Source organism: Salarias fasciatus, chromosome 12 (assembly GCF_902148845.1).
Source record: "Salarias fasciatus chromosome 12, fSalaFa1.1, whole genome shotgun sequence".
Lineage (NCBI taxonomy): Eukaryota > Metazoa > Chordata > Actinopteri > Blenniiformes > Blenniidae > Salarias > Salarias fasciatus.
Window position 1 is genome coordinate 21,258,064 of NC_043756.1, and position 16,476 is coordinate 21,274,539.

General features: G+C 43.0%; 1 protein-coding gene across 2 annotated transcripts in view; it reads left to right on the forward strand.

The window, feature by feature from the left end:
• Positions 1-2,633: 2,633 nt before the first annotated feature.
• The window catches only part of kremen1 (kringle containing transmembrane protein 1), a 69,169-nt gene continuing 55,326 nt past the window's right edge, over positions 2,634-16,476 (forward strand). For both annotated transcript variants that reach the window (XM_030105585.1, XM_030105586.1), the window contains exon 1: positions 2,634-2,829. In XM_030105585.1, the coding sequence (XP_029961445.1) occupies positions 2,751-2,829 (79 nt within the window). In that variant the 5' untranslated portion in view covers positions 2,634-2,750. The remainder of the gene's footprint in view (positions 2,830-16,476) is intronic.

Consider the following 16,476-nt stretch of genomic DNA (forward strand, 5'->3'; position numbering starts at 1 on the left):
TAACTCAATGCACCTGTGTCTCTCCATAGAAGATAATCAGAAGAGCCTCGGCAGGAACACACAAAGGAAGAGTGCTTCGTCTGGGACTTTGACCTCATCCTGATTTTCACTTAGTTTCAAGAGGAAAGATGGACAGATACACCTCCAGTTTCTTTCCCCAAACTGTGAGAAAAAAAATTGGTTGGAAAACATTCAACTGCAGTGAGGACTGGCTGCGGCTCAACTCCTCTCAAATTGATCATTATGCAAATATTCCGTATTGCACCTTCAAACACAAACTGTGTTAGAAATAAATGAATTATGTTTTCCTCTGAATGAGGAATATCTGATGACTAATTGATCAAACAGCTGCTTAGAAAGAACACAGCAAGAAAGAAGTCTTTGATTCCCAGAATTGTTCCTCGGGACTTGTTCCCAACAAAGGTTCCACTGTTACTTTTCAGTTTTAGCAAACTGGAGACAAATATTCTAACATATTCTGACTTTGTTATCATGAGTTTTTTTTTTTTAATCACATCTCCAGCACCTGGAATAAGATTAAATCTGATAAGAGCTAATTGGCCATATAGCTGTGTATCAGTCACTGTAGCCGGAAGACGAGCTGTTGGTGGCGGTGGAGTTACAGTGAGGGCAGCTGTATACTTTGTGAACGTTACAGTGAGAAGTCCATTCTACTTGAGTTACATCATTAACTCAGTCGTTGTTTTGCTGTCTGAACACAGGCCTCATTTCCTCCTCATGGAGGATGATGCTCAGATCCTCATTGGAGAACGGCTGCTGGAGGCTGGGGACCCTCAAATGGGGCGACCTGCACTTTCTCCAGACCGGAATCCCAGAGAAGACCTCTGGGATCAGCTGAGTCTCTGCAGAGGCTCGTAGCTCTGAAAGGTTTTTAATAAATTTCATAAGGTTATAAAAGAAATTTCTACCTGGAGTTGCTACTGCTCTTTTAGGTCCGTATAAAAAGCCTCTCACTCATTTTCTAAAAGCTTCACAAAAAGAGGAAATGGCTGAGATGTTTCTGACCTGTGTGAACTCCAGTATTGTGTAATCCTGCTCATGGGGTTTCAAAACAAAATGAACTCTTAATTAGATTTAGCCCCGGACACAAAATCAACATAGATATGTTTCTGAAAGGACTTCCGTGAATGTTTCCTGTATTTCAGCTCAGATCTCCTGTTGTGGAGGAAGGTCTATCAAGAAACATGTGAGTTTTGAGTTTTTTAAGGAATTCTCTGGTAACTTATGATCGGAGCTAAATCAACTCACTAGTTCAACTTGTGGTTTCAGTGAAATTTTAAAAACCTTTAATATGACAATTTGACTGTTTTCTCATGTTCTGTCTGGAGAATTTTTTGTAAAGTTTTTTCATCTGACAATTCAAAAGACACTTTAAAAGTCTAGTTTAATAACATTATTTTACACAGACCTGTGTTAAAATACTTTCTCAGTTGTCAGAAAAGCTAAAAGATGAGTCTGTTTGACATTAACTGGAGAAAAAAGGCTTTTTCATATGATAGTCGGGGTCTTTGTCTACTTCAGGAAATGTTTGCTTCAACTGCTTTTAATTTGTTACACAGAGGACAGAATACAATCCAGAGTCATCAGCCTTTTTTAATTTGAGAACTATTTCAAAGATTAATGCTACATTCCTGAGTTTTTAGTGTGGAATCATGTTGTTTTTGAACTCATGACATTTTAACATTTTGAAAATATTCACGTTTACACACATTTCTGCTCAAAACTTGCTTCGATACTCACATGAGATGCATTTTTTTTTTTTTTTTTTTTACAAAATTCTTTTCTGTTTGACAAATTGTCTTTTGTGAGAATGCAATTAACTAAGGTCAAAAAGTAACCCATACTTTGAGAAATCTTTAAAACATGTGCTTTTTACTTTCACTTTTTCAGCAGCAGCATTTTCACTTGATTGATGTGGTATTTTATCAGAATCTTTCAGTACTGCCTCCACCTGTGGCTTTGCTTTGCTCCTATATGATGACGGTTATTTTAGGCTGTTTCAATAATCAAAAACAACTCTGGGTTTATTTAGATGCAATTTAATGGACAGTTAATTCATTGATTTAACAGAGTCTCACATGTGCGTGGCAGGTAGATCTTTCATGTGAAGGTAGACCTTTCATGCATCTGCATTGGAATAGAATCCTGTTGGCAAGGCAGTTAGATACAAAGTAACCAAAACTTTGAGTCTTTTTTTTTCTTGAGTGTTAAAAAAGTGACACAAAGTGTTTCTTTCATTTCTTGATTTTTTGTAAGTTACTTTTTAGAGTTTAAAACAACATATTGCACATTTTAAAGGTGTTTTCTCGGTTTTTTTCTAACTTTGTGGAGCTGATGTCCATTGCACCTCCTCCTCCTCCTCCTCCTCCTCCTCCTCACTGCTGCCTCCACAGCGCTGCAGGTTGAATCCATTGCCCCTGTTTCCTGTCACATGGGTTGGAAATAGGATCCCTGTTTTCTACTATCTGGTCCCGCCGCGGTGGTGTCAGTGCAGCAGCGGCTCTCTGGAGGAACCTGCCTTGAAGTTCAGGGACTTTTTAACGCCGATCAAAGCGCCACTCCTGCACAGAGTCACACACTGAGCCGAGGCGCTCTGGGTTTTTTCTTTTTTCTTTTCTTTCCCCTGTAAAGTCGGTCCAGCTCTGCGCCGCCGGACCCGGGTCCGCGCATCTGTCCGTCAGGGCTGCGCTTCACCTGAGAGTCCGGATCACGCTCGTTTCAGTCTCACCATGGATTCCCGGACCGCCACCTCCGCTCTGCTCCTGGCTGGCTTTATCTCCTCCGCGGCTTTCAGTCACTTCGACACCGGTAAGTCAAACTTTTCCTGCTCGCCTTCGCTCGATCTTCCGATCTTAACAGTGTTTTTCTCGGAAGCGTCTCCAAAAGTTGCACTTTTACGCGCCGGACTGGGAGGATTTGCACAGAAAGTGCAGACTTTATTTGGTGAGAATGGTGATTTTGTAGAGACGTATTTATTCCAAAAATGTGAAAGAGTTTGCAGTCGCTGGAACTTCATTCATCGCCCTGGTCCAAATCCTACTAGGGCATTGTTTCTTCACACTGCATGACGCATTTAATTGAGAGGTTTGTGCAGAGAGCAGTCAAAGCTCAGAGGGAAATTAGACATGATCAGACTGCGTAAAGAAAGCAGAGTTATCATAAGCGAACTGAGTCGTGTGAAGATGTGGTTGAAGGTAAATACTTACAGTTCAAGCCGTAAATCCAAAGCGGTCCAGAAACGGAATTATCCCGATTTGTATTCGAAGAAACGTGAACGACTGATGGCACATAGTTTACACTGTTGCTTTCTCAGCAACGTGTATTTCTTATCAGGAAACATTAAAAAAAAAAAATCGGATTTTGACCACAAACCATCATTTTCACATACTTTTACGCACTGATCGTCCTGCGCATCTTACCTGCCGCTGCTCAACCCGGTGGCATCCCGACCGATGGCGCACATTTCTGTCTCTGTATCACCAGCCAGTGCGTCGCTCGCTTTTGCTGGATATTGTCGATTTAATTAAGCTACAGTTAACTTGAAACCCTGCTCAGCCATCTGATGCCATCCATTTAATCCCACTTCACATTAATACGCGCGGGTTTGCTGCAGGACTTCAAAGCCTCGGTCGGATCCCCGTTCAAAAGCTTCCTCCCTGGAGAATGTTTAGTTTTAATGGGAATATCTAATAATGATGACCGCACAGACCGAGCTGCTCCTTTGCTGTAATTTGTGCCGCGTTTCATGTCGAAGCAGCAAATCCTCGTGCTTTCCTTTTTAATTTTTTTGTCTCTTAATTATAGCCTTCGGATTTCAAATTAGAGGGTCCACCATCTGGGCTAGTGCGTAAGTACTCCCATGTGTACCTATGTATTAACAAAGTATTTAAAGCAATGGTATTCCCCCTCATAACACTGAGGAGAGAGGGAAAAAAAAAAGGGCAGAGTTTGTGTTCACTTTAAGTCAGCTGTGCCATATTTACTGTACTGGATGACAATGATCCAGTGTGTCTGTGTGGAGGCAGGCTCATGTCGCTCCTGCTGGCTTCCTCTGTCTGCTGTTGCATGTATGAGTCTGTGTCCTTGATATGTTGGATGAATTAAAGGTCAGACTGAATATGTAACACACTAACAGCATTTTGGAAAATCAATCCCACAGAAATCAAATGTTCACAGTATAACAGCTGATAAAATACAGTTTATTTTGTATTTTTTAAAGTCACTTTTGCAACATTTACTTCTCCATCCATCCCTCCTTTTTCTATATGGGGGTGGGGTGGGGTGGGGTACAGTCAGGCTTAGCAGACATGAGGTCAGTGCAGGCTGCAGCCTGGACAGGTTGCATAGAGGCAGACAATCCCACACACTCAGGCTGTTCACCTAACACCCATGTCTTCAGACTCTAGAGGAATTTAGTGTGCCCACAACAAAAAAAAAAGCAAAAAACAAAACATGCACACACAGAGAGCCTGCAAACTCAAAATCAAAACCTGGATTTGTGTCACTACTGCACCGTGCGTCTGACATTTGCTCCTGTTCTGAGTGAAATGAACAACTTTGAATTAACTTTGAACTGTGTTGTGATTTAATTGAGTTTTTTTTTCTCTGTACTCATCCCTGTAACCTGAGAGGAAGCAGGAGTACATTCCGAGATCCTACTCAGATGGAAGCTGCTGTGCATCTACATATTCAGATTGATCCTGAAAGACAAAATATGATGGAAGAGTTGAGGAAGGGTGAAGTTCATAAGCAATCCATTGAAACTTCCTTGAAGTGGTGTATTTATGTGAACGGCTGAAGTTTCAGCAGAGGTGGGGGAGTGTAATGCATGCAAAATACAATCCGAAGTGTGGAAAACATTTACAATTAAGTTAAGTCAATTTAAACATTTTAGGGTCATCAGCTGCTGGGATATTTTTAAAGTGCTGCTGAATTTGTGTGATTTAATGGATAGTTTAACTTTTATTGTTTTTGATAATGGCTTCACTTCAAAGCAAAAATATGCTGTCATGTAGCTTTTATGTAAAAATATTTTGTGCATCAAACAGCAGGATTGTTCAGTTGTGTCTTACGTTCCTCCAGGAGATATAGACTGGAACTGATCTGACTAACCTTCCAGTTAGTAAAAGAAGGGTTTGTTGACATAATTGTTCCTAAATGATGAGCTATTGTGTAATGCTCAGAGTTTGTTTGATGAAGTGGTCATTTTGTGTCATTTTAAATAAACTTGTTGATTAAACATCAGTCAGATTATTTTCATTAGGCGTATCATGATGGGACATGCATATGCAAACTGTTTGAGTCTCTTGCTTTATGAACATGATGAAAGGAGCCCTGAATGATGAATTATGCACAGGATAAAGTATCTGTGTCACTGGGTAGGAGATATAAATGTTGTGAACTCTCTATATAATTGATGTCCCATGTTTCACTCATGGGGCTGCAGCTTCTGGAGTAATGATATTATTGTGGACAATACTGTCAAAAGAAAGCTGGAAAGCTCTCTGATGTTTTAGGAAAAAAAGAAACTCAATCTGTGTGACTATGAATTTTCTGTAATTTCCCTTTAATGGCGTTTATTCTGGACGTACGGCGGCATATTAAAGCCACTCGCTGTTTCTTTTGTGACTGTCTCAAGCAGCGATGCGGCCATCCTGGAGGACTGCAGCATTGCACCACGCAGATGTCTGTTAACAGTGTTTCTCATCCGGCGCTGGGGTATAATCATCCCTGGATCGTATGCTCTCAGACGCGGCGCTACGTACAGACAGAGAAAATGTGCAGAGGCGACGAGTCAGGTGTGCTTGCGGGGACGTTAAGTGTCTTTATGCAACCTCTAATATGGGAACGGGCTCCAAAGAGCACACTCCGGTCCCCCAATGCGGAGTGTGAGTTAACCCAACACTCTCATCCATAATGTGGCTGATTTCTCTTCCACCTGAGCTCTGAGGCTTTTTAAAGCAACTCATTCAGTCCTCTGTCTGCCTTTGGGTCTTAAAGGGAATGGGTGGGGGGCGCTGATCTGTTTCGGCCCTTCCTACTAAAACACCCATAAGTGGAAGCTAAACCCTGTCAGGGCTGTCAAGACGAGGCGTAATTGACTGGTTGTGTAAGCCGGTAATGATGTTGGTGTCTTGAACAAGCTCAAGGCTGCGGAACAGGAGGGATTTCGCAGTGGATGCCCCCGGTCTGTGATTGGTCTCACTGATAGGGTAATGAATGCAGACGTCGCTCGGAATTGGTTTTAGCAGATCCAACTTTGGCGACATTAAATGACTGAAGGAGTTTTAGTTAGTATTTGCTTTGTTGCTGTCAGTTAGATGAGAAGATTGATATGGATCTTATCTGTGCAGAAAGCAACAGCCAGCAGTTGAGTGGAGAGGCAAACAGACCACAAAGAGATGCTTAACGGGCAAACAACGGCTTAAAACGGCCACAGACAGACACAGATCCACCTCAGGAAAATGTAAAATGACTCCAGAGAGATGGAGGACACAGAGTATGATCCCAAACACAAATTAAAAAACGAACATGCCTAATGACTGAACAGAAATGCAAAGTGACCTCAAGCAGATGCCGAATTACTCCCTAAAGACACTGAATGAATGCAAAGAGATTCAAAAGGACTGTAGACGGACACAAAATGACTTCAAGACATACAAGATAACTGGAAAAGCACAATTGATCATACTAAGGGGCGCAAAATACCTGCAGAATGAAATAAAAAGAAATCTATTAAAATGACCCAGGAGAACTCCAGCAACCTCAAAGTGACACAAAAGGACCTCAGAAACATGCAACATGACCTTGGAGATTTGTAAAATTCCCACAGAGTGATACAAAAAGACCTTATTAATACAAGCTGCTGACAGCCTGGTAATAATTGTCAAATGGTTGCTGAAGACTTTTGCTGTTTATGCTTTAAACCCCTTCCAAAAACACTATCAACTGGTGCATCGTGCTGCTCTGTGGCTGTTGACATTATTCCGAGTTTCACAGTTTCTCAGAAATAAGATATTTCCTCATCAGAAGTTGAACCGACTGGAAAGCTTTGCTCTGTTTTAAACTTGACACCCTTCGTTGCACACGTAAAGCGAAACAGCTTCCAAAGGTCTGCTGTGACATTTGGGTAAGATGCTTTCTCATGACGAGAACAGAGCTGTCAGAAACGGAGTCTTGGTGGGAAAAAAAAAACACAGTCGGGTGAACGTCGGGCTGTGCTCCACCAGCTGAATCGCCAGCTTTCTTTTCATTTGCGCTCTTTCGCCAAGACGCTCCTCCACCAGGCATGCTTGGATTGACTGGCGAGGCTGCCGTCCTGGGGAGATTTGAAAAGGCCGACGTTCCTGCGCCGTGATGCCGCCCCTTCAGACGCAACTTGCTGCAGGACCGCAGACATTCAAGCTTTTCTTGCTCTCATTCAGCGCCGGGCTCCTGAAGCAGCGGATGAGAGCGATGGCTGGATGAATGACAGCGTGTGTTGTGATTTCTCTTTGTAGCCAGGCTTTCATATAAGCTGCTGAATAAACAGGCAACCCTCTGTTGCATCTGGCAGCAGACTTTCCCTTCCACTCCGCGTCTGATTGCTGTCCAGCAGAGCATGATGTTGGCCCAGACCCTGTCAGACTCGCCACAGACAGAGCCGAGCGCTGTGCAGTGCAGCGCAGAGCGGGAGGTGAGGCCATTCGAGTTTACAAATCTGCACAAACTCCGTAAAGAAGCTCACAAAGACAGTGGGATTTATTTTTCTTCAGTTGTGGCAAAAGTTATGCTGCTTCTGTGCTTTGATAGGCTGGTGAGAGATGGATAGCATCCCAAAGTAAGATGATGATGATGTTGTTTTGGTGATGCTTCTGTTTCTTTGTGTTTCAGGATGCAGCTCACGGATGTATTCTAGAGTTGTTATATATAGATATTCTATATTGTGATTATTTTTGAACAAGTTGCTCTTTGCTTACCGCTGCGGCAACACAGCGTCAGAGAAGATCGTCGCTCCTGAAAATGCAATTCAAGAACACAGCCTTAGCTCTATGAACTCTGTAAGTTTGTCGTGATTTGTGGCGCCTCTTGGAGGAAGTGGTGACACGGAGGCTGTGACTGACCAGAAGTTAAGCATGGGTCGTTGCTGTTAGGATTTATCGTTGTGAATTTTACCCACAAACTCACAACTGCATCATTCCTTTTTTCCAAAAAAATCCCCAGATTATGCTACAGGCCCTGTTCACACAACATTCTCAAGTGAAAATGGAAAACTTTCGTTTTGTTTTGGGTGCTCGGAACTTAACGTTAATGTTAAGAGTCTTGTTCTCTGCATGCGCGTGTGTTTTAATTACAAAAACAAAGCATCACCCACTCGTGGCGGTACATTAAACCAGAAACTTTCCTGAAACAAAAAAGCAAAACCAATGTGTTTTCACTTGAAAGCCTGTCTTGTAAATGGGGCCCTACATTACAGAAAGTATTTTTATATGACTTTCCTTAACATGTGCAAATCGCAACTCGACGACCTGAGCGCAGGTGAAACCGTGGTCCTCCGTGATCTCTGAAGCCCACCTTCCGAGGGGGTCCCTGACCTGAGGTTGTAACACACTGTTCTAATGTTCTAAAGCTTTTCATTTGACTAAAGACGTCATGGAGTTGTGCTTAGATCAAAAACTTACTTCTATTATTATTTCATTATTAGAATAGTTCAGTGTTAAGAGCTGAATAATGCTCAACGGACAATTTCATCCCAAAAGACATTCAGTCTGACTATAGAAAGTAAAAGAAAAATATGCAAGAAATAAAAAAAAGAAGCTTGCAGTCTTCCAGTGCATGCGTGTGTGTGTGTGTGTGTGTGCACGCACACGTGTTTAAAGTTCAGCTGTGTGGCAGCTGTAACCATCTGCAGCCTCTCTAAACTTTCAGTATTCCTTAAGATTTTAAAGGGGCCATGTCAAGTGTCAAACCGGGAGGTCTCACATCCTCCCCTCATATCTTTAAGCACCCACACGCACGAACGCACGCACGCACACACACACACACACACACACACACACACACACACACACACACACACACATAAAGATAAAAAGATGTCTGACAGTAAGTCTCTCCCTCCAACACTCAGCTGTCCCTCATTCATCCAGCCAGTTTCTCTCTCTTGACTTACTTCTCCCTCGACTTGTAAACACACTTTATGACTCAGACCCTTCAACTTTTGTGACCCCTTCAGACAGGGGGACCTTTGTGAGTGTATGTATGCGTGTGTGAAGGACACAGACTCTGTATCGTCTGCCTCTGCAGGATAATAACAGACCGTACCGTCTCCGGCCATCTGAGGGAACACAGGCTTGTGCTGGCTGTGGCCGTCATGATGGAGCGTCGGTTTGAGGAGAGGACAGCGGCTTGTTAAAGACTTTAACATGAAGGCCTGTCGGTGTGCGGGTAAATCCTCCGTGCTCCATCTGGGGAGTGTCAGAGGGCATTATGGGAAGAGGGTGCGCAGGGTCTGGGCTTCAGATGTGGGTGCTGCGGTCCCCCTCCGCTTTTCCGGTTCAGAGATGGAGATTGAAACCTCCACCCCCCCGGTGAGCTTCTGTGCTGCAGACACACATTCAGAAAACCGCTGCAGTGGATTGATGCAACGTCCTGTGCATACAGTATGATTGTGTGTGTGTCGGTAAGTATGTGTATGTGCAGCACCATAACTTTCGTGATTGTTATGCAGATTACAATTCAATCTAGATGTCTTATAAAATCCATCAGCATCATCCAAAATCTGGAATAATTTATTAAAAAGACAAAAGAGACATTTATCCCAAAATGTATTTTTTAGCACAGTTGCTAACAAATAATGCAAAGTGAGAATACAGAGGTTTCTGCATAACCTTATAGGGTTTACAGTCTTTTGACTTTCCAGCTTGTAGGAAAGTAAAGTTTTGGGTCACATAAAGAGGAAACCTTTACAGACGATGTGAACGTGTCACTTTAAATGCAGTGCTGAAGCTTAACGACAATGTAGTAATGGTGCAACGGAGGTTTACCTCCAGTGTTTGGTCTGTTCTGTCATGTTGGACAAGATTTCAAAACTTAATGCATGTTTATTTGATTTCATGATGTACCTGGATAAAACCAAGTTGTAGAGCTGAGCGTTTTTTTTTTACATCGTGTTAGTTTTATTTAACCCAACCAGAGCAAACTTCAGCGAGAATGTATTGTTAGGGGGCTGAGAATGAAAGCTGACATTTTTTAAAAATCCTTCTGTCTTTTTACTTTTCAGGCTTGTCAAAAGTCATCTAATAACAAAAGTAGATTATGCTAAATTGTCTATGATTCACTTGAACGTGAGCTTGAGCTGTAGTGGTCAAGAGGAAAAGTTTCCGGTGCTCTCTGCCGTTAGTATGTTGTTATATCCGTTAACATGGAGGTTGTGGCACTCTTAACCTGCTGCAGCCAGCCGTCAATAAGACTTTTCTTCTCCATCATTTTGTCCATCTTTTGATTCCACATGAGACTCGAACAGTTCGCAGCCCTGACGTGAAAAATCTATAAATATGGATTTGGCTGGAGCGGCCCGCCGTGACGTGATTGATTGCCTTGTAGTGAGAAAAACAACAGTGAAGAAACAGAAAGTCAAATCACATAACCTGTTTACCTTCCCAGCACGCTGACATATGGTTAAGTTTTGGTGTTTATCACGACATTTATTTATTAACAAAAAGTAAACGCTACTGAGATTAATATCTTAGATTTCAAGATGTTGGATTTTTTGGCACTTTCAAGCTTCTCCTAACATGTGACATTCATTACCACTGTACTGCAGGCCAATGTTATCATACTTCAGTGTTTCACATTAGGGCTGTTTAGATGAATGGATTAAGAGGATTTGGAGTTTTTATTCTCCTTTTGTAACTCCAGAGATACCGTGAATTCTTTGCTTTTTAACTGAAGAACATGTGAAAGTGGCGTTATCAATCACCGGGCAAAACAATACGCCGAGGTGACGCACAGCTGTTTTTGCTGGCTGTTCTCTAACTATTCACTCACTGGAGCTGACAAGCTCACTAATCTTTCCTTTAAAGCTCTAACACACTCTCTCCACACCTTCGTAACGTCCCGTAAGTCACACACCGGTCCTGTCAAAGCTGATTGTCCTCACAGTAAACTTGTGGCAGTGTTTCTGTCCTTTGTGTTGCATCCGTGCATAATGCCTCGCAGACCGGCTCATGTGGAGCCCTCATAAATCTTCAGTGGAATGCTCTTAGAGGTTAAGTTTAGCGAGACAACAAAACACACCAACAAATCCTGGCTGCACGTATTGACTTCCACTGATGCCAAATGTTAAAATATGAGTTTGTGCTCTCCTCGCTGAGCAAGAGGCATCCGCAGCAGAAATTAAAATTCAATTAAGTTGTGCTTAAAGTCTGAGTGCAAAGAATTTAATTATACAAACATGGTAAAATTAGCTTGATTAGCCTTTTTTATGCAGTTTTTATTTTTGTAAGATTTGAATATTGTTTCAATTTAAGACTTTTTGTCACATTTTATAAGCTGCATTATTTTCTGTCATACACGTGATGTTCAACACTCACTTCCTGGGAGCAGAACTATCATCGGAAAGTGAGTTTTTTTGGGAGGAAAGTCTTAAATGTAGAGCTCACAGACTTTTCTTAACTGTTAATATTATGAGGCTACACCAATGGAGCAGTCTTGACGTTGAGGTAAACGAAAAGTACAGAGAGCCACAGGTTTACGTTCTGAGTTGTGAGATGAAATGAGAGGGAGTCTGAAACAGATGAAAATGGAGCCGAGTATTTTCCTTTTTTTTTTCGTAACTCCACTTTCACGATACTCGGCATGTCTTGACTTGTGAAGACAGGCCAAAGGTTTAGAAGAATTTCCTTATTTACTTGGCTAAAAACTTAGTTGAATCTGGCTCGTGGTTGGAAACGCTAGAGAAAAAAACAGTGAGGTCAGAAATGTGTGTGTGTGTGTGTGAGACGGCTGCCAGTGTGCTTCCTGTTGACCTCTGGGTGGTGCTCGGCAGAGGTCAAGCCGTGGGCACCGCCCTTGTTCCGTCATGCCAAGGGGTGTGGGGGGGGAGCTGGACCGCCCATGAAACCACCAACCACTAAAACAGGGAAACACACCTAGTTATTACAAACACAATCATGCTTATTATTATGCCGCTGCGATCCTCGTCCTGTCGTGTTCAAAGGCTCACGTCCGTTTGATCGGAGTATCCCGCCCCGTGTCGCTCCCTGCTCTCTCAACATTTCTCTTTTTTTAAGCTTCCCCCTGAGTGCCACTCTTTCATTTTTCTTTCACCCTGTGCAAACCGTCACGTGCTCTGGTGGTTTTGGAATCGGGACATGCGGGGTGCGCGTGGACCCCCTCCCGCTTTGGAGGTTATTCAGACATGGTGAATGCAGTCGTCATGTAACGCAGAGCGTCCCCAAACCGAGGTTGTGCGTGTCGCTCTGGTCCCTGATCTACGGAGGCGGTCCTGCCAGACAACGTGGAATTAAGCTGTCAAGCCGCTGCTGGCTGTACACAACTGTCAGGCTTGAAAGAGATAAACAATGTTTAGGTGGGAGACTGCAGTCATGTGGTCCGAGGACTGGTTTGTGAGGTTTTGTTGCTCACAGGTCAGTCAGAGGCTTTTTTTCTGAATGACTGTGACATGCTTGCGTCGGGTGAAGTCAGGGTAACAAGCTCACGGAGTCTTTCACAACTCTTCATCTCGAACTGACTTGTTTTCCAAGTTTCCTTTTTCTTCATGCTCTCTTGCAACTCTCCCTCTTCCCATTTCAATACTATTATCCTTGAGCTGAAATCCCCGGCCCCGCCGTCTACCTTGACATTTGCGTATGCATGAGGAGACCCACTCCAGTCGATGCCAAATGACATTCTCTCAGCTCTCTGCAGCAGCCAGAGCTCCTCAGCTGGAACACACTCCAGGGTGAGAGGGTAAATCAAATACTCGGAGAACAGTAATGAAATACCGTAGTGCCTTATGTTCCTCTGTAAATTCTATTAACTCTCAAACAAACAATTGTTTCTATTATCACAACTCAATTTAATTCTGGGAAAATGGAATTTTTATGGGAGATTTTTTTTGGCCTGGGAGAAGAAGTGGCTGATGCGTGAAAACATTACACAAAATATAACTTTATGCCTCGAAGCCGGATTTCTATAATGATGTGAGTAGAATGTAATTAGTTTTGGCTGATCAAAAGGAAGTGCAGCTTTGTTATTCCCTAACTGAGCTCAGATACTGATGTATTGTCTCTGTTTTTTAATACTTGGGGTAAAAACTAAAAAAAAATCTCTTTGACTTTGCTTCGATTTGCTTTGGTCCGGACTCAAAACCATCTTGGATTCTTCCGTCTGTAATTCTCTTTTTGAACATACTATTAATAAAGCGTTTGACATAGTATGATTAAGGTAAATTAGCTGTTATTCTTTCTTTGATTTGGACGTGTAACATGTTCCGAACATCCTGCCAGCGATCGGTTGGGTGTTTTTGCAAAAAAAAATCTCCGCAGACTTGAGTTTCAAAGCAACCATGTATTTTTGTGGTGTCGCATGCAGCTCGGAGTTTTGAGAAGCGAAACCAAGAACACAACAGGAGGATATCGAATTGCTACTGTGTGCGACATGACCTGTCCGGCGAACTTTAGTTCTTTTTATACTTCAAGTTATGTTTGGGCCACGGCCACTGAGGTCTGTGCGCCTCTGTGGTAGAGTAATGGCAACCACTTTAAATAAATGGGGAGTAATTTCACTGCTGAGCCTCGGGGGCCTGGTGTGTGTCCAGCTTCAGAAGTCTGTGGCCGAAGAGGCAAATTGTCGCCTTTCCTCCTTGCAGGAAACGCCCACAGACAGCAGCAACTCGACAAGGCCCGAGCAAACGGACATGGCTAAGTGGAGAGAGCAAACATTCAGACGAGCGAAGGAAGCAGACGTCGCTAAGTGGGCAGGAAAACAAAGGAACAAAGCCAGCAAGTGGACAGTGCTAAGAAGCCGTGACGAGGAAAATGTGCCGCTGCGGACGGAGTAGCACGGGGACAGAGGTTGGAGAGCGCTAGCACGAGATGGCGCCACAAAGGTTTCTTTGCTAGTATAAGACTCGTGCATTTGGCATTTTTTCATTCAGTACTCGTCACATTTTAAAGATATCAGGAAGCTAAGTGAAATAGTGGATCGCAACTCGTGCACCCACCCATGAGGTTCTGCATATTTGTTATTAAGAAAGTGAGGTTGTATTTGCATCAGACAACAGTTGGATCGACAGATGTATCTTCAAAACAAGATGGTTTTTCTCTTTCATACTGATGGCAAAATACTGATAACAGGTGACCCACAGCCACAGTTTGTTGCGCCATATCTGCCAAAGCTGCTTTTCTATTAAATCAATTTGCTTGTTCCAACTCTTGATTTTAATGGCTGACAGATTCACTCTCATAATGGCTCATATAGAGGTCACTTTTGCTAATCGGTTTGTTTTGATGGTAAGCCCAAAATGATTCATTCAGATCTAAATACACCCATTTGGACTATCTACAATTCTTTGCACTCTATTAAAATAACGAATGTGTATTTGGACATTCTCAAATATCCTTTAACTATGGCCTTTAGGCCATATAATTTAGATTTTGAATATGGGGCCTTGTGTTTGAGTGAAATCATTTTTGAAGTATCTGATAATAAAGCTCCATTAAAGTCAAGCTGCAATGCTGTGGCAACTGTTAACTGAGCTTAAGCAGTTCACGAACTTAATTTTACAAGTGCTGAGGATCATCTCAGTCAGCCGTTTTTCACAAACGGCCATTGTCTCACAAATCATGAAGCTGGTCATATCCCGTTGCAACATGAGGCCCTGTGAGAGCGGCTCCGAGTCAAAAGGGATGTAACCCAAGTCGCCGGGAGGCCCTGATTTAGTTGTCTGTCCTGCATCAAAAGGTGAATACAGCTCTCAGAGGTGAACATAAAATGGGCTGGGTCTGAGGCAGCCTACGTGGCACCGACCGGTGACCCCACGCCAAACAAGGGACGGTCACACTCGGCCGAAGCCATGAAACAGAATCTACTGGTCCTCCGTAACAGATCCCCTTCCCAGGGAGGCTGGTGGGATGTCCCCCTGTCTTTTACCAGAGCCATCTGGTTCCCAGTACCGCTGCTCTTCCCAGAGCAACACAAACCACAATGAAAACGGATCTTTTTCACAGTCAAGATCAGGAACTGGAGACTTGGCTGTTTTAAAAGGGGTCTGATGTTGAGCGCTGTGGTCCCCTCTGCGGCGGCCTATTGTGCCGTTGTTATTGTGTCCTTGGAAGCTCGCTCAATTGTGGTTTATCTGACAGCCTTTTGTGATTTCGTACAGGCTAAATGTGCTCCATTAGAGCCGTGACCTGGTCACTCAGGCACGGTAATGAAAAGACAGAGATTTAAACATGTTAGAAACTGAATGTGTGCTTTGGCGATAGTGATCCTTCCCAAGCCATCATCATGCAGCAAGTGACTCAGTGTAGCAGGAGATTAAGGTTTTAGTGTCTTGACTGCTGTGTAGTACAGCGGAGGAGATTTGTACGCGGATTTAAAGTGTAAAAAAAAAAAAAAATCCAAACATGCCAAAGAATGTGGAGGGAACAAACCGATGCCTCCATCTGCAGTTTACAAAGATAGACAAAACAAACGCGCTGGGGCCCTTTTTCTGATGTGTTTACCACTCTCTCCAAACGAGCATGCTGGAGATTCATTGGACGCAGATGGGTGCATGTTTGTGGTCCACACATGGAGTCTGTTAATCTGCCACTAGGAGCAAGAAGTAAAAGTTGCTCAAGCTCAGAGTTCAGTATACATTACGACTCTTTTCTCTCAGTGTCAGTGTCCCTGCAGCACACTCCCCTCCACAGTTCATCTAATTCGCCACACTGCCCAAAGTGTGGTGGAAACCAAGTGTTTGTCTTCTTTAGTCACATTTAATTGTAACACATGGCTCAAAGCCTCACTGACACACTTGATCAACATAAATCTGATTTCTCGTAACCATTATGATCTGTTTTCTAAAGAGGACAATTACTGAAATGAGAAAACACACATTCTGGATTGGTGATAAGATTAGAGAATAAACTAATAGATGCTGAAGCTGTTCTTGTTTCATACCATTAATCAAGCTAACACATTAGGAGTCTTGTCCTCCAGGAGCTGGTGATAGTTATTTTAACTTCGGTTCTGAAGTTCTCTGGTACACATTGCACATTAATTAATACAGAGACTTGTTCGGGTAGATCTCAAGTAAGGACAAAACGGTCGTGGGTTTCCCATTAAAACTTTTAATGATTCAGTTTAAGTATCAGTACTGCACTCAGGAACAATTAGAATCGACCGGACAAATGCTGGCAACAGTCTTCCAAGCACAGGCGTGAGGACAAACTCTGCAGCAGGGGTTGTTTGTTTTGGCAATGCCAA